Source organism: Pocillopora verrucosa, chromosome 4, assembly GCF_036669915.1.
Source record: "Pocillopora verrucosa isolate sample1 chromosome 4, ASM3666991v2, whole genome shotgun sequence".
Taxonomy (NCBI): Eukaryota; Metazoa; Cnidaria; class Anthozoa; order Scleractinia; family Pocilloporidae; genus Pocillopora; species Pocillopora verrucosa.
The window spans coordinates 12,423,087-12,442,737 of NC_089315.1; the positions used below are offsets into that span (position 1 = coordinate 12,423,087).

A 19,651-nucleotide genomic window follows, 5' to 3' on the forward strand; every position below is an offset into this window, starting at 1 on the left:
GGGGACTGAGAAGTTTTCTTCTTTGTCTCCCTCGCTCGAGATAAGACGAATGAACATCTCCCTCTAATTCTTTTTTTTCCCTACTATAATTCTTAACTCCTAAGACAACTGCATCTCGATGCACCGTGCGCTGGTCACATAGTCAATACGAAGTAACTCAGTGCCCGTGTTGATTTCTCCTTGTGTGAAACAATGGCAGTACTTTTAATTCATCCTGCGTAGTTTTAACCTTTCTTTCCTTCATGAAAGAGTAGCAATGCATCAATTTCTTCGTGATTTTTTCCTTCACTGGAAAATTACAGTGCGTCATCGTCATCTTTGCGATATTTTTATGAGAACGAGAAATTATTTATTTATTCACGCAATTTTAAAACGAGGCCTTAATGAAATATATTTTTTTCTTACTGAGATGTATTGTTTTTAATGATATCAGTCTTTCAGATAAGATCTTTTCGAGTGTCAGAGTAATTTCCTGGTCACATTGTAGTTCCTAAACTTCAGTGGCTGGGAATTTTTCCTCAGCCGATCCTTTAGCTTGATTCTTGATTAGCTGGCTGAGCGTGCAAACAGAAATCCGCGTCAAATCTGTGACGTAGCAGCCGATTATTGGCTGCAGTTGTTCATCCATATTCATTAGAAGTTGTAAAATTTTTGGCAAACCACACTGTCCGTCGTAGAGAGAAGACGTGCCGGCTGTTGTGCTAAACATAACGTCGCGGTGTGGAAGGAAGGAGGCACTGAACCAGAAAAGAAGAGCAAAGAAAGCACTCTTATGTCACTACAACAACTGGTTAGCATTGCCTTTAAAAAATATCGCCTTAAGCTCCCTCAGAGATCTAAACGAGTAATTTCATTTCAAAGACGTAGCACGAATCGGTTTCTCGGTCTGAGCGGATTTTCATTTGAAATTAAACTGTATCAGGGTGTTGGCTTCATGAAAAGCAAAACCTATGATTGTAAATTTTTTGGTGAAATGCTAAAATAAAAATGTTTTGCTTGCTAAATGTATTGGGGATTTTATTTTGTATTTGAATGCGGCCACGTGGAAGTCTGAAGACTCTTCTACTCAGTGGCCTTTGATTCATTTGCATCAAAGAGCAAAGCATGATATAGAATTTTAATTATGAAAATTTAGTCTTCATGGAAGGCAAGCATTTCCTGATCAAATTCATATTTTCTACTTTCAGGAAGAGAATTGTTGTCGGAAGGATGGAAGAACGGAAGAACAAAGATTCTGGTCAAGAGAAGACACTGGAATCGATGAATTTTAATGGATACTGCAAAGATAAGAACTTTAAAACTATTTAGTAATAGTAGCAAAAATGGTGGCCATTTATATGTTAAATTATTGTATGAAGTCTTTGTTCTTTCTCCAATGGATAGAAAGGATTACATGGTAAGTGAATAGTTCTCAATTAGCCACCATTTTTGGAGTAGTTTGATGTGTTACGGATTGTTATGCAGAATTGGAAACTGACATATCCTAGCTACGGAATGTTGACACTTAAGTCATTTATTTCGAAGCTCTGATCATTCATTTTTTTGGGGGGTTGTCTAACAGTTAGTATCACAGTAGATAACACAGTTGATGTCATACAATGGTGATATTAAAGTGGCACTCGACCAAAACACTTAGGCTAGACAAAGACGAAGTGGACTTCAAAATTGAAATCTTTTGATAGATTCGATCGATTTGCATATTTTTACTTCGAAAATCACACTGCTCAACAACATCGACTTGCGCTATCTTCAAAGACTGACTTGAAAAGCTAGTTTACGAAATTAGAGAAGACTCCACAACACATGACACTAACTATCCGTACTTTATACAAATGACTTTAAAAAAAGACCAACGCGGTCACTAAATGACTAAACAGAACCAACTAACCAACGAACGCCGTTTGAGTCTGACAGCCATTTTACTGCAAATCTGACAAATCACTTTTTCAAACCAAAGTAGCAACGTTCGACTTACAAACAATTGTGCACTCGACTCTAATGACCTCTACTGAAGTCAGTCCCTAGTTTCGACAAACGACCTATTCAAGACTACCCTCGCCTAGACGATCGTGCATCACGATTGACAAATGAATGATACTAAGCTAAACAGTTGGCCAAAAACTCATGATTGTTTCAATTAAAAATTCAATTTCGGCATGAACTGTATTAAACTGGAAATTTAGGAACTTTTGTGGAAAAAAGTAAAAAATTGTTTTCCACACACGAAGCAAGAATTTGTAACGGTGCCATCTTAGAGATATATCTGTTACTTTGTGCCATCAACTGAGTTCGGTTTCCATTTGGAAGTAATGTATGTTTTAAAACTCTAATGCCTGGTCACGAGCTCTTTCTAGAAACTGATAACGTTGAAATTAACCGCTATATAAACCAGTTCAAATTGACTATTTTTTACGAAGAATGAATGAAGATTTTTATGATCCGAGAGAAGAATTTATTCGATTGAAATTAAGAAGGTGACTTGTTTCGCAGATCGTTAAAAAGTAATTTTCAGACTTGACTAAAATCAACGTAAAAATACGAGGCAAGCTTTTGACAAGTAAACAGAAAATAGGTCTATTGGCGAAGGATTCGTTGTTATGAAAGATCATATTTGTCTCGCTCGAAAAAGAATACTACATTCATATTTGCTCATCACGATTCTAATCTTAGTAAAACACGTTAAATTACCCAGACAAACGTTACGATCAGAAAAGCAAATTTTAAAAAAATGAATTTGATAGTTAACCAAATCACAACTGCTATCACGGTTTCTTGTTGAATGCTTTCACGCATTGATAACGAGTTTCATGGGAATTTAAGGAATTTTAAACATATTTACATATTTTACAATTGAGATTTGCACAGAAAGCACATTGGAGTTAAGAAGACGAAGCGGACCTAAATATGCAAACTAGTTATACCAAAATTATGGAAATGTATTTGTGTCCTCGCTTTGAAAAGCTAGTACTTTTGATTCCACTACGAGAATGGTTGTCATTCTACTGGTTTATATAAAATGGTTTCTTCATCACGAACTTTTTATGATCATACTTAAGTTGTCCAAAAAACTTGTTCATATACTCGCACTCGTAAAAGGATCGATTGTTACCCTTTGTACCAGGCATTTAGTTTTAAATCATATCGTAGTTAATTTACTCCTTATTGTAAGTGGGAGAAAGATCTTTGGAGCAGTCACTCGGTGTAACACGGGAATACCTAAAGAAAAATAATCAACAAAACTATGAAATTTTTGTCTTCAAACTAGTTCATATGATTACAATAAAACAGAAATTGAACGCGTTTAGCGACTAGATCTTTCAGAACAATTCGCTGCAGGAATTCATAGATTGATTCTAACTTTTGAATTTCGTGGCCGCTTTTTGGCTAAAATAGTATTGAGAGTCCGCTTCAAAAATTAATATCATTCATTTCTAAAATTGCATTTCGGATCTTGGAGCTTAATTTTTAAATGTCTAAGCCTATAAGGCTAAATTCAAAATCGAATAGTTTGCTCCGACTTTGTTAAATTTATTCGCAAATTTAATTCGAGAAACTTGGAGCCTAAAAATTTCTTAACGTGGCTTTTTTTGTGTGGCTAAAATCAATATCAAAGAGTACGCTCGAGAAGTCACCATGTTTTTCATTTAAATTTTGCCAAAATAGGAATTTTTGAATAAAGGAATTTGCTCATAGTCTAAATATTTTCGTGTTTTTTCAACTAGTTTCCTGTGTTACAGTCGAAATATGGCGGCTTTAAAGATCTTTTACTCCGATTAGATACATCACAGTAAGGTAGAGGGTTAAAAAAAATCATTGGCTCTGAAATTTATCACAATTTTGGAGACAGATTATATTCTATCGGACGCTATGTAGCTTGCAATAATGCTTTTTCGTTAGGAACCTCCAACCATCACTTCGTGCAAAAAAATGGACTCTGAAATAAAAGGTTGAGAGATATACATTGTCGAATTAGACCTCTTCTGAAAGAGACAAAGAATTTTCTAGATTGTTTAGATTTTTTTTCGAAGAATGAAGGAGAATTTGGCCTGTTTCCTTTACCATTATTTTGCACGAGATGCTGTTAAATTACTTTTGGCGGTATTTTTTAAAGGAAGCCTTGTTGAAATTTTTGCCGAAAAAGTTGCCAAGGGAAACTCTGTGCAAAATGATCCAAATTTTCCCGCCAAAAGTCTTATATATACGAAAAATTTTTCTTGACACCTTGTTATTGATTCAATTGAAAATTACTTAATAAATCAACTTATCATTAAAGAGAATATGAAACTTTTGTGGATTACTGAATGCATACTGAGAGACAATAAAAGTTGACACAAAAACCGATAACTTTATTGACTTGTTTATGATAATGCAAAAGGACAACAAGTTAATAAATAGTCTGTCTAGTGATAATGAAGAACTACACTTGAAAAAAAGAATTTCTTTTGGCGGGAAAATTCGCCATATTTGAACAGAAGTTACTTACAGAATAAATAAAGAGCATGCGTCCAAGGACCTAGTTTTTTTTGGCGGGAACATTTCTTGTTGAACGGCGTTTATCATTAATAATAATTTTCCAGCCCTCGATTTTGGCGTTTGAATCTTAGCTTCCTAGCTCCGACTTGAAATTCGATTCGTGGTTGAAGCATCATGGAAATTCATCTGTCAGCCTGCAAAAAAATGGAAAGTAAACCATGAATTAACCAAATGTAATCGAGTTCAGTGTTGGTTTGTCAGTAAGTCAGTATTGAAATCTTTAGTTATTGTGTGACTATACAATTTAACGAGAGCATAACCTGGATTTAACGATAAATTTGATATGACCACTGATTAACTTTTTCTAATAGATTCGAAGAATTTTGATTGTACCTGTTTTCGTCGAAATGACTCCAAGTTACATTTTAGAATTCAGGTTTTTTCGCCCGCTTGATTTCAGGCCACAATAAACAGGAATTCTAAATTCTCGCCAACAACTCCTGAGATCACGAAGGAATTCGCATGAAACTTGTGCATAAAATCTAATATCCACTGACTTAAATTTTATCTATACTTATCAGCAGAGTGCCTCTTTAAATGGAATAATGTGCTCTTGTTCAATTTTCGACGAATAAGCCATAAAAGTAACAGCATCAGAATATTTTTGCATTGCAAGCTTCTGTTCGCAGGAATTCTTTATAGGACCATGAATAAAGATAAGAACATTTAGATGTAAATCCTGGTGCTAGGAAATGATAAGCCGCAAATTACTCCTTTGAAAAAACAAACGAAGCTTACGAAAGAGGGAGTATCCTAAAGTTCAAGAAGACTAAGATAAAAATCCAATGAAAAGAATTCTGAAGGTGTGCAAGATACTAACGTAACAATCCAGTCAAAAATAATTCTAAAAGCGAGATAAAAACGCCACAATCCAATCAAACAGAATTCTGAAAGTGCGCCAGATGCTACCAGGCAACAACCCCATCGAAGAAGATTCTACAAGTGCGCGAGATACTAACGTAACAATCCAATCAAACAGAATTCTATAAGTGCGCGAGATACTAACGTAACAATCCAATCAAAAAGATGTCTAAAAGTGCGCGAAGTACTAACGTAACAATCCAATCAAACAGAATTCTAAAAGTGCGCGAGATACTAACGTAACAATCCAATCAAACAGAATTCGAAAAGTGCGCCAGATACTAACGTAACAATCCAATCAGACAGAAATCTAAAAGCGCTCGAGATACCAACGCAGCAATCCAAACAAACAGATTCTACAAGTGGGCGAAACACTAACGTAACAATCCGATAAAACAAAATTCTGAAAGTGCGCAAGATATTTACGTAACAATCCAATTAAAGAGAATTCTAAAAGTGCTCGAGATACTAACGTAACAATCCAATGAAACAGAATTCTAAAAGTGCGCAAGATACTAACGTAACAATCCAATCCAACAGAATTGTAAAAGTGCGCGAGATACTAACAAAACAATCCAATCAAACAAAATACTCAAAGTGCGCCAGATACTGACATTACAATCCAATCAGAAAGAATTCTAAAAGTGCTCGAGATACTAACGTAACAATCCAATCAAAAAGAATTCTAAAAGTGCGAAAGATACTAACGTAACAATCCAGCCGAACAAAATTCTGAAAGTTCGCAAGATACTCACGTAACAATCCAATCAAACAGAATTCTAAAAGTGTTCGAGATACTAACGCAACAATCCAATCAAACAGAATTCTAAAAGTGCGCCAGATACTAACGTAACAATCCAATCAGACAGAAATCTAAAAGCGCTTGAGATACCAACGCAGCAATCCAAACAAACAGATTTCTAAAAGTGCGCGAGATAGTAACGTAACAATCCATTCAAACAGAATTCTAAAAGTGCGCTAAATCCTAAAGTAACAATCCAATCAAACAAAATTCTTAAAGTGCTCCAGATACTAACAAAACAATGGAATCAAACAGAATTCTAAAAGTGCACGAGATACTAACGTAACAATCCAATCAAACAATTCTAAAAGTGTGCAATATATTAACATAACAATCCAATTAAAGAGAATTCTAAAAGTGCTCGAGATACTAACGTAACAATCCAATCAAACAGAATTCTAAAAGTGTGCTAGATACCTACGTAACAATCCAATCAAACAGAATTTAAAAAGTGTGCAAAATACAAAGTTAAACGTAACAAACCAGTCAAAAAGAATTCCAAAAGTGCGCGAGATACTAACGTAACAATCCAATCAAACAAATGTCTAGAAGTGCGCCAGATACTAACTTAACAATCCAATCAAACAAAGTTCTGAAAGTGGGCAAAATGCTAACGTAACAATCCAATCAAACAAAATTCTGAAAGTGGGCAAGATACTAACGTAACAATCCAATCAAACAGAATTCTAAAAGTGTGCGAAATACTAACAAAACAATCCAATCAAACAAAATTCCAAAAGTGTGCAAAATACTTAGTTAAACGTAACAATCCAATAAAACAGAATTTTAAAAGTGCGCGAGACACTAACTTAACAATCCAATGAAACAGATGTCTAAAAGTGCGCAAGATACTAACGTAACAATTTAATCAAACAGAATTCTAAAAGTGCGCAAGATGCTAACGTAACAATCCAATCAAACAGAATTTTAAAAGTGCGCGAGATACTAACTTAACAATCCAATGAAACAGATGTCTAAAAGTGCGCAAGATACTAACGTAACAATTTAATAACAGAATTCTAAAAGTGCACAAGATACTAACGTAACAATCCAATCAAACCGAATTCTAAAAGTACTTGAAATACTAACGTAACAATCCAATCAGAGGGAATTCTAAAAGTGCACGAGATACTAACGTAACAATCCATTCAAACATAATTCTAAAAGAGCGCGAGATACTAACGTAACAATCCAATAAAACAGAATTCTAAAAGTGCGCGAGATACTAACGTAACAATCCAATCTAACAGAATTCGAAAAGTGCGCACGATACTAACGTAACAATCCAATCAAACAGATGTCTAAAAGTGCGCACGATACTAACGTAACAATCCAATCAAACAGAATTCATAAAGTGCGCACGATACTAACGTAACAATCCAATCAAACAGAATTCTGAAAGTTCTCACGTAAACGAACGTAACAATCCAATCAAACATAATCCTAAAAAAGCGCGAGATACTAACGTAACAATTTAATCAAACAGAATTTTAAAAGAGTGCGAGACACTGACGTAAAAATCCAATCAAACAGAATTCTAAAAGTGTGCAAAATACTAATGTAACAATCCAGTCAAACAGAATTCTAAATGTGCTCGAGATACTAACGTAACAATCTAATCAACAAAATTCTAAAAATTCGCCAGATACTAACGTAACAATTCAATCAAAGAGAATTTAAAAGTGCGCAAGATACTAACGTAACAATCCAATCAAATAGAATTCTAAAAAGTGCTCGAGATACTAACGTAACAATCTAATCAAACAGAATCAAACGTAATAATCTAATCAAACAGAATTCTAAAAATTCTAAAGTGCGCAAGATGCTAACGTAACAATCCAATCAAACGGAATTCTAGAAATGCGCAAGATACTAACGTAACAATCCAATCAAACAAAATTCTCAAAGTGCGCAAGATACTAACGTAACAATCCAATCAAACAGAATTCTAAAAGTGCTCGAGATACGAAAAAACAATCCAATCAAAGAGGATTCTAAAAGTGCGCGAAATGCTAATGTAACAATCCAATCAAACAGAATACTAAAAGTACGCGAGATACTAACGTAACAATCCAATCAAAGAGAATTCTAAAAGTGCTCGAGATACCAACACAACAATTCAACCAAAAATAATTTTAAAATTGCGAAAGATACTAAAGTAACAATCCAATCAAAAGGAAATCAAAAAGTGTCCGAGATACTAACGTAACAATACAATCAAACAGAATTCTAGAAGTGCGCCAAATACTTACGTAACAATCCAATCAAACAGAATTTTAAAAGTGTGCAAGATACTAACGTAACAATCCAACCAAAAAGGAACTATAAAAGTGCGAAAGATACTAACGTAACAATCCAATCAAACAGAATTCGAAAAGCGCACGAGATACTAACGAAACAATCCAATCAAAGAGAATTCAAAAGCGCGCGAGATACTTACGCAGCAATCCAATGAGAGTGAATTTTTTAAGTGCGCCGGATACAACCGTAAAATTTATCAATCTTAGCACAAAAAACGAAAAACTAAATATTGATTTGAACGAATAGATATATATTTTTCTAATAAATATCAATCGTCAAAGGCCCTAAAATTTAACCGTCAATGGTCAAAGGCTTTAGAAATTAATCGCCAATCGTCAAAATCGAAAAACAAAATTAACCGTCAACCGTCAAAGCTACCTAGATCCTACCTCAAGTATTTGTTGTAAGAGCCCCTTTTTCATGAGTTTAACCTTGAACGAAGATTGCTTTGCAAAAGTAAAGCATCCCGAAAAGCATTAAAAATTTTTAATCGAGGCCTAGGGCAGTATTACGTCTATTTAGAGATAATAAAAGTAGGCATCTTGGTGTGAAGTCAGGCTAGATTCAAACAAAAGGAATTCAGATGCAATATTCTACAAATTCAAGATCTTGGATGAGCCCCCTGGGCAGATACCAAACATGCTTATGCATTATGAAATGTCCGCACTTTTCTAGGTAGCACTCTCTTTAAAAAGGTGTAAGAAAAGTTGAATTTGATAGGCCAGTTATTTCTTTTACACACTGGTGACACAGATGAAAAGTATTCATGAATTCAAAGAGATCCAAGAAATCAGGCAGTAAATAAATTAGTTCATTTCACAATTTTTCTCTATTATTGATAGAGTTATTTTCGAACCAGAAAGATACGATAAATCCAGGTTACATCGCACAACACAGACAAATGGACCTTGATAGATAATTATTATAAAAAGCCAATGATCTCACCTTGTTGGAAGTTGTCATGTATTTCTTTCTTCCTCGACTTTCTTGATTTCGAGGTATTCTCATTTTCTTCTCGATACTGTCCTATGGAAATTGTATCGTAATGAGCATTTTTAAACAAAATGAGTGATTAATTTAGAATAACTTAGGTGAATTAGATTTTTGGCCTTTTACCTTAGAAAAACTGAGTATTTGACGAGCTTATAGTTGCCATGGTAATGTAATACCAATGTTTGCCACCGAGAGATATGGAGAGATGGAATTGATCCATTTCAAACTTTAATAGGGATTGTGTAAAAATCGGATTCAATTTCATTTGCAGCTTTCTTCATTTTTAACTTTAGTTAGTTTTGAGCATTGATCGGATTTACAAACTCTGATGAGTTAATTTGTTACAAAACTAGAAATCCAACCTTATGGCATAGTGATTTTTCGTTCTTTCCGCTCTTGCATTCCTTGATATCCAGGCTGTATCAACTTGATGCTTTTCTAGAGGGAAAAGGGGAAATACATCAAGACTTCATGAATACCTAGTAAATAAAAAAAGAAAGAAAACTTTGAGAGGAGTCCCATATTTAATGTTGAATGAAAGTATCAAAGACAGTTCGTAGAAAAAAAAATCAGCAAGAACTCTATCAGTGTAATTCAGTGATGGGCCTTTACATTCAATATGGCAAGGAAAAGTAAAATAAAAAGATTCCAGATAAAGGTTTGTCTCTGCCAAAACGCTTATTCTGGTTTCTGTTGCAATAATAAAGTGACAAAGGGTATAGCAACTCTTTAAGATTGGGATGCAGGTGCATATAGCTTGATACCATTAAATATTTGGTAAAATTTCCGCACAGCCCCATACTATTGTAAAACAAATCTTTTTTCCCAAAGGCAATGTCTTGCTTTTGTCGTTGTTTTCTCTATCCAAGAACTGAATGCATAATGTAGTATGGGGCTGTGCAGAAATTTTACCAAATATTTTGTCAGATTTCCTGACAATTAAAACATAAGCAAGTGGTGCCCTCCGTGGCCTCTGTATGAAAGATGGAAACCAATCCTTCGGTAACCAGAAACTGGAGTCTACGTTATAACGTTTTCACGATTACCTCCTCGGGTTGGAGGGCATGGGAAACGTGACAAGTGCGTTTAAACACGTTAGGTCGATTTACTCAACATAATCACCAAATCTAGTCGAAAAATATGTACAGTAATGGGAAGAGACAAAGTAAATAAGCGATAATTACACCAAGACTGAATAAAGTACGAATTTCTCGCGTTGCCACTGAAGTCACATTCAAGAAGAACCATCATGGCGGCTACCACTGAGTATTTGTCCTAAATTGTGCTACGTGCATTACTCTCTTCCTGCTAACATTTGATTCTGTTAGTTAATTTTACAAGGGCCACGACGAGAACGATAATCGCTGTATTTCTATCCAAATGTATCTTTCCTCAGGTTATTTACCTGAAGATAGGTCGCAGCAAAGTGAAAAGTACGAATCTTCGGCATGGTATCTGAACCACTTAATTCAGCATAAGAAACACTCGCCGACGTGGACGGACCAGACAATATCCAAGGTAACAGGATCGAAATCGCGCGTTTCTTGACTCCATAAAAGCTTAAGAAGACACTCAAATTTCTTGTAGTTCGTAAGCTATTTCCACGTGCAAGACTAAGCGCAAATATGAATAGTAATTTTAAAGATTATTTGTAATTCAAATAAGTTTTCCTTCTACTAGAGGCGGGGTTCAAAATAATCGACACCGGGTTCTTCGGTCTGATCTGTTCAATTGTAAAACGAAGTAGGATGCCTCACTTCAAATAGAATTTCAACTTAAGAAAAGAAATTCAAAAGAGTGTTGCCAGTAGTGATATAATTTTATAGATATCAACTCGAACATAACTGAACTTGAACTTAGAACATTTTACTTGACCAGTATTTTGTAGTCATTTACCTGTCACCTATCCCTTGACTTACACAGATGCCGTTAGGGCGCATTTGAAGATGATGTCACCAGCCTTCTCCACTTCCTCGCGCACCAGAATTGATGTATAAAAACTAATTTATGAAAATTCCGAGGTCATGTTCAGTATTCGCGACAGCAGAAGTCCTGAAAACGGTGAATTTGCTGTTGTATTTTCTCACTTTTGTGATCCTGGACTGTTCTTGAATGACTTTGACATTGAGTTTGAGCTTCTTGGTTCAGTCCAACAAAATGGAACTGACGTTCACCTCTTTTTTTCTTGAGCGAGAACAAGAAGAGAAATGCGAGTAACCTTGCTCAGAACAACAAATGCTAACCTAATCGGTACTGTTTCCGTCCGTGGAAGTAATCATGATTCAATAATGTGCTCCATCGTTTAGCTCGAAAATGGACTGTTTCCGAGATTCTGGAAGCCTCTCGCATAAATTGAGGCCAAGCAAACCAACGCAGTCAAGACACACGAGGTTTTGAGCTTGCCCTTATTTTGAAAACGAGGCTGTCAAAACTCGTTTACACTGGAAAATTTAACTTCTTTTTTTTTTTTTTAATTTTCCTTTGCAATTCGCGTTCCCCCCTCTCCACTCTTAACCATCAGCGTCTCTCTTTGAATTAACACTGGAGAGCTTTTTTTGCGTCAAAAGACCACAGGCAAAGTTACCACAAAGGTCAAATGGAAGGAATGGAAAATACCCTTAACAACCGCGATGAGATCCATCCAATGAATGATGACTAGACATGGTGATTGACGAGTGGTTTCAGCTAATCATGACTTATAACTAGGGACATTGATTAATGACTAGTAAATGTGTTTTGAAGTATAAACTCATGAACATATGGGAATCGAATTGGGTATATTAGCAACGGCTATAATAACGGAGAAACTAACTACATGTACACTTTTATGACTGGCACCAAGATCTTTTTCAATGCTCTTTAATCTCTCATTACGATCGCATGTTATCGCTTAATATCAAGAATAAAAAAATTTACCTGTGTTAAAGTATTCTTTGCTTATTTGGGCTCAAGGGGAGATAAAAATTCTGTCTTTTCTGGAGCCCTTACCAAAAATACCAAGAACTGCCCCTACCGAGTTGCCGGTCTGTAGTGGCAGTTCGTTGGCTTCACATATAAAGAGGCCAATCCTCAGCGTTTGTACTTCGTTTGAAATATTTCCTATGTATACCTTTAAAAAGTTTGAATTACCTGATTTTTCTTATGCAATTCCTATTTCCAAATTGACAATAATGAATCTATGAGTTTTTCAAGAAATGTTAATTAAAATCACGTATGTATGTATGGGATTCAAGAATTAACATCGATTGAGATCGCGAAGAGTATATTATCTCTGATATCTAATTCTCTTACTCATGATTTAAGAATGCACTAAACTCTTTATCTCCCAGAAGTGATAATCTTGTAAGTTTTCCCTATGATATCCATACATTATCTAGCATACAGGTAATGAGAATACTAAAACTTATCAGGCCGAAGTTGTTACCTTGATCTAACATCAAATTCTCGTAACTAGTTTACCAGGAATTGTGTAGCAGCTAGAGGGAAGAATTAACAATCAAATCCTGAGAGTTAAAAGGTTAAAAACCAAAGTCAAACAGTTTTCACTTGTCCAGTAACAAACTATCACATTATTGTAACAAGAATAATTATTATTGTCTCATCACCCTGCTTAACTTTTCATTTTCAGGTATCAAAAATAAATATCAATGGTAAAATAGATGCGTTGTTTGCGTTAAAGAAAATTACTGAATCAACTGTGGGAGAAAGATTCACAAATTTTGATTCACAGGTAAGTGAGCCCTTTCAGTCACAAACAGCCCATGCTGATTACAGCTTTGCCACAGGTTTCCTTGACAGAGCTGCCTTTATCATACCAGCTGGCTTGTCTGTAGCCATCAGAACCTACCAGTTAAGAAAAGAGTAATAAACGTTACTCAGGTTATTCAATCTATCTAGGAATTTTAAACGGTACCAGCCAATTGTCTAGGAAAATTGAAAGGAGCTGACAGGGGGGGTGGGGGAGATTTCCTGCAATAGACTATTGTAGCAATGTCATCCAAAAGAAAAAACAGTTCTCCTTAATGTTTCACACTCCAGACACCAGTATGCCATAGAGAACCCAGAGAATCATGGACTAGAGAGATACTTGTAGAAGCAAGGATGGAGGAAATAGCTGACAACTGGAACAGACTTAGCCTGTAATGTAGGCATCTTAGTGGGGCTCATGGTTCTCTATTCATACAGCCATGTTTGATTTGGAGTTAGAGTCAATGGTGGGGGATGGGGGGCAGGGAAGGGCTCACCCTGTCCCCCCTCCTTTGACTGACACTCACCCCCTCAAAAAATCAAAGATGACAGCCATAATTTCCACAAAAATAATGCTGAACATTTGCCTCCCCCCCTCCCCCTGTGCTCATCCCTTGGTATAAATTTTGTTCTCTCCCCCTTCCACTGCTATAAAATCAAAGAAGGCAGCTTTGTTTTCACTGAGATAATACTGAGCTCTCACACCCCAGAATTAGTCCTATTCTGTAGGCTAGGACAGACATTCTGCAGACTAAGACATGCCACAAAATTGCGTAAGTTGGAAATGATCAATTGGTGATCTATGCTATACTCTACAGCTACATGTGTGAGGTGGATAAGGTTCAAAGGATCAGTGGAACAGCATTGATATGTTACTTTTCATTAAAATTCTGACCTCATCCTTGTTTGCTATTCCAAATGGTGCCATGTTCACTGTGAAGTAATGGATGTTTGGCATCACCATTTCCACATAACCAATCTGTAAATTAAACAGCACTTAAGTTACACTCAAAATGCAGAAGCTTAGAACAGCATTGTAAAGGCCCTCAAATTTTACAGCTGGGAGTCAGATAAGGCTACAGAGCAACTAGGATACAAAACTGTCAGCCAGGTGGATTCAATTTCAAGCCCTTATCCTTATGGGATGTGTTCTTGTTAAGTGCTATTTGTTCAAAGCAACCTAATCTGCCTTCTGCCAGTTGGGATGTTTAAAAATAATGTTTATGTAGATTTTTTGGGCTTTGATAAGCCCCAAAGAGATGAATGGTTAGTTAAGATGGTGACAATGAAGACAACAATGATGATGATGATGATCAAAATATTGATTATCATGAGCTGCTTTTGGTCACTGCAAAGAAGCAGACATGTATTGCATTATAGCCTCAGTAGGTCAGTCAGTAAGTAGTGATAGCAAATGAAAATCCAGTACTTTTAAACCAAAATCTCAGGCTCCTATGTTAACAAACACCAGCTGAAATTTTTCAATTCACCTGTGGAATACTGCCCAAGATCTTTGCTTCTGTCTTGTATAAGGTATTCTGTTATTAAGACCACACACAAAAAAAAGAAAAAAGACTCTCTTTGTCAATCATCTACAAACTAGTGGACTTCCTCGTAAGCTTAAGAAGCATCAGAATATCATATTTCAAATACTTTTAATGAGTACTTGCAACTAAACAAAATATTTTGATGGTGGTTTGAATTTGACATTTTAAGTTTCTATTTGGCAGATGAATCTTATATACACAATTATTTTTAAGTAAGAAAACTCTTGTAACCAAATAGTGAGCCATGGTCCTTATCAAATAATCATTAATCCAAAATTTTAGCCTATTGGTGGCAGGTCCCCCCCACCCCACCTGTACCTGTGCACCCACTATCAGTTGGATTAACTGTATTTTTGAGCTCACATCTTTATCTTACTTGTCATTTCTACCCAAAAAAATTATTTTACCATGATTAGCATAAATCTAATAAAAATAATAAAAATTGCCTTTGAGTGTAATCACTATTAATTCATAAAAGAGTATGATAATGGAAACCTATCGATTTTTGTTCACATTTTTTTAAGCAACTCTTGGTTTATTCAAAATATCTATAAGGAGTTCAATGGCAGGAGCACCTTAACAAATCATGTCACAAAAAAATTAAGTATAAAAAGTATCCCAATATTATATAATCAATATGCTATGAAAATAAATGAGCCCTGTAATGGGGCAGTGACCACTCCTACTTTCTTTTAATAACCTAATCACATTGTGTTGTTGTGAGTTGACAGTTCTTGGTTATAACCAAAGAACAGCAATGGATATCTTCATTGACATCTAAATTTTGTTGAGTCGGTTAAGTTTTTTATTGCATACGTGTATACATACTGAGATTTTCACTGTAAAGTACTATTGCTTGTGTCTCTGATTGGATGAATGATGTATTTTCACAGTCATTCACTTCAAATCTTTGAATTGAAATGTAAAAAATCTCAGTATGTATGAAATAAAAACTTCATACCACGGAAAGTGTTTGTACTCACTTGTTTGTTGATGTATCTCAACTCGTGAATAAAAATTGTTTTTGTGTACTTTCCGTGGAATATTCCCTATATATGACATTACACCAACTTTTGATATTTTGATGTTCTGCAAATAACATCAATTGTGACAAAAAATGTAGTTACCTGTACAGAGGGTGAGTAGACCCCAGTGTCCGGAGGCCCAGCAAACTCCTCCAAGATTGTATTCTTGACAAGATTCCTTTTAGAATACAACAAGTTTTCGGTAAAAACTCCCTTGATTTTTTTTTTAGAGCACTATCTAATATGCAAAATAATTCTCAAAATAACTACTTTGATATAAAATGTAACAAGAAATCCTGATCCAAATGTATTCTCTTTTGGTCTATTAAATATCTCCAAGGAAATATCATATAAATCAACTGAAATTAATTTCATTTTAATGATAAAGCTCCCTTTTTTGACACATGAACCTTGAGATCTAAATCCCAATCTAACACAAGAAATTCAAGCTGAGTCCTACAAGAGGAGCTCTACTGGCCAGAATTCTGAGACCTGATTTTTACTCCCTCAACCAAGAGTAAGCACTGGAAAAGGAAAACAAATTAAACCTAGGAGAATCAATATTGATGTCTCACCAACAGGAAGAAAAGTCCACACCCTTTGTGGTGTCAAACTTGTACTGGCAGTACACTTTGGTGGAGAATGGACGATCGGTAGCTTCTGGCAAAATTGTGTATTTGTCTTTGCTAAATCCTGGAAGAGATTAGAGATTGTTTCCAGGTCATTTTTCCCCAACTAACTTATAAGCATAAAACTTAGAAGAAAGGTGTTGAAACTTTGTTGCAAGGGTAGAATGAAGTGCTAATGATGAGATTTTAACCTGTAAATCCTGATTGAGTTGTTTTCAATATCTGCATCTCCTTGAGGCCACTTGATACTTTGGGATCCTCTGAATGAAAAACAAGACAATGTCACAAATATTCAACCCTTAACTCCCAAGATCTCATTAGTAATTCTCCTTGCTGTCTGCCGTACAATTCTTAAGATGTTAGTTCTGACAACTACATAATGGATCAACCAATATTTTCCCCTAGTTTATTTTTCTTTATTCTCATCACTTGTTTGCTTAATATTGTATTGCTATTGTAAGGAGAAATTCTGTCTTGGTCACTCATGGGAGTTAAAGGGTTAATATTAACAAGTTAATACTGACTAGTAAGTTATCAAAAATCTTCATTACAGCCAATAAATGTTTTACAAAGTTCAGAATTGCAATTACTAGTACTGTCATAAAAAATTCAAAGTAAAAAAAAAGATGTTCTCTGAACAAACAAAAAGTTACATTTTGGTTTAAATAACCAATAAATTATTATAATTAATTCAAAAAAATTTTGCGAGAAAGGAGTGAACAGTGAAGTATTATTAGGTTTGATTGCTGTTACATTGTAGAAAGTATATGGTCAGTAAGTAAAAACACTGCAATTTAGATAATGATTGCTGACTACAAAGGCACAAACTCTGGGAATGGAACAGTTTCTATGCATCAGTGTTAAAAATGTTATTAGTACAAACACATATCTGCACCTCCTCTTGCTTGAGTAACGGAGCAGAATCTTGTCACTTCTGGAGTGAGAACAAATGCATGAGCATGGTCAATGCCTTTCTGTTAACAGAGAAAAAAATCAAGAAAATTATTAATAAAGATATGAAAATTATCACAACAACCTTTAAGTCAGGGTCTTAGCCATTCATATCAAAAGGAAGTTCATACTTTAAATTTCTTTGTGTGCTGTTCTCAAGAATTTAGTGTAAATGTTGTAACATGAAACCATTTTGACCTGAAATTAATTTTAACCCTTTAACTTCCAGGATCTCATTAGTAATCCTCCTTGCTGTCTGCCAAATGATTCTCATTATGTCAGTTTGGAGAATTTGGTATTGGATCGATTAGTAATCCCATAACTGATTTTTTTCATTATTCTCATAACTTGTCTGCATGATATTTATATCATGTATATCATACTTAAGGGTTAAACTAAAACTCAGAGGAGCATATCTAGTAAGCTGATACAGAATTTTCATGATAATTGTCTTTATCTGTCTGTAGAGAGAATTCCTCAACTAGTCACTTTTTGGAGTTTGCAGATTATTACTACATCAGCACAAAGTGTACACTTTTGTTTACCTGTTGAATACGTTTCCAGGGTGACTCATCAATGTTGACAGTTACATGAACTACCTGGTTGAAAAAATAAATAAATAAAAATAAGCAACAAGCTACAATGATCCAACTTTTAACAACAAAAACAACCATACAGTCAAACCTTCCATAAACAGCCATGCACAATGTTGTCTCCCCTCAAGATGATCATGTTTGATAACATGCAAACCAAAACCAAGCTTAGATACACTTGGTTCAAGTTTTAAAACCTGCCGATTATCTCTCAGTTAATTCACTTAAGTTTATTCTAAACTTGCAATCTGTAACATCTCTCATGCAAGGAAGAATTACTTCTCCCAAAATGTTTTCCATCTTGCATGAGCACTCACAGTGTAAATAAAATTATGCTTGATATAAATGGTGAAGAAGTTTACTTACCTGTTTATGTGTTGTTAGAAAATGATTACAGATGTGGACTGCAAATTCTTCTATATTGTTGAGCTGTAACACAAACAAAAATTATTCATTTGTTAACTTAGATCTAGATTAATGAATAAAGTGGGTAAGTTTGTCAAGAAACTGTGGTGCATTAGTGGGAGAGTAAAAAAGTTACATCAACTGAGTTGATAACATAAATTGGCCACTGTGAAGAGTTTCAAAGCAGACATTTCAAGCATTAGCCCTTCATCAGAGTGAATGGACATCTTGCTCTACCCCATTTGCTCTGGTAAAGGACTAACACTAGAAATGTCAGCTTTGAAACTCTTTATGGTGGCCAATTTACATTAAAAACTCAGAGGATAATACAAAATTACCCCGTTAGGTATAGACTAGACAGGTATGTCCTATGGGCAAATTCAAGGGGGCTTAGGGGTGGTACCTACCTTGCCTTTCTTAGTGTTTTTGAAGAATGTTTCCAACAGGTTGTCTTTCAAACCCTCAGCTTTTGAGAAAAGATTATACTAGAACACTCCAAACATCGCCTTCAGTTGGGATATAGGAAGGAGGGGGGGATGTCTGAGCGCTTTTCACGACCCCTTTAGTCCAGCCTATTGTTAAGGTTAACTTGACCGAATAAAGAACTTAAAGCCCTCGTTCGAAACTATCAAACGATCCAACATCCTTCTTAAAGAAATCTTACGACAAAAACACTCCCGTGATCAGATTGACCCTTGACCCAGGTTACATTTGGGGTGATTTTACTTCCCCTCCTCGTCTTAGCTCCGTAGTTGCATAACCGCAAAGCACTCGATGGAGGTTGCAGCGTGCGTATCTAAAGCGAAATTATTAAATATACATTAAAATAAATTAAAAAAAAAAAACAGTTACTAGTGTCATAAACGTTCCCCTTATTTCCTAACATCTATGATGCAAAAGCTGCACATAAGATAAAATAAAATGATATTATACTCACTGGATGGTCTTTTGCTAATGCATAGACTGTGTTTTTCTGAGTATCTGTTGGCACCACGTTTGAGTTGTTTCCATAATTATAATCTCGGTAGTTATCCAGTTTCAGCTCTGTTGCAACTTCTACCTGTTTAATTTCGTGGTATTTTCCACTACGTTTAATCTTGAGGAGACGTACTCCACTTTTTCCATAGCCGGTAAATGAAGGATCTATGAAGAACGAAGAGGCCATTGTTCCATTACAGTAACCTTCCGAAAACTTCCGAACGGATTCGTGGATCGCCCGCGACCAAACTGCCAGCGGATAACATAGGAACTTATGGACTTAACT

At 35.3% G+C, this 19,651-nt stretch overlaps 1 protein-coding gene across 1 annotated transcript; it reads right to left on the reverse strand.

Moving 5' to 3' along the window:
* Nucleotides 1–12,333: 12,333 nt before the first annotated feature.
* On the reverse strand, nt 12,334–19,586 carry LOC131796005 (uricase-like). The gene is made up of 10 exons (XM_059113651.2): nt 19,325–19,586; nt 18,349–18,411; nt 17,935–17,988; nt 17,334–17,412; nt 16,630–16,698; nt 16,385–16,502; nt 15,912–15,987; nt 14,728–14,775; nt 14,133–14,216; nt 12,334–13,333 (listed from the first exon to the last, which is right to left on the reverse strand). Exons 1-10 carry the CDS (start codon nt 19,550–19,552, stop codon nt 13,259–13,261), a joined length of 894 nt encoding a protein of 297 aa, XP_058969634.2. The 5' UTR covers nt 19,553–19,586; the 3' UTR covers nt 12,334–13,258.
* Nucleotides 19,587–19,651: the final 65 nt, after the last annotated feature.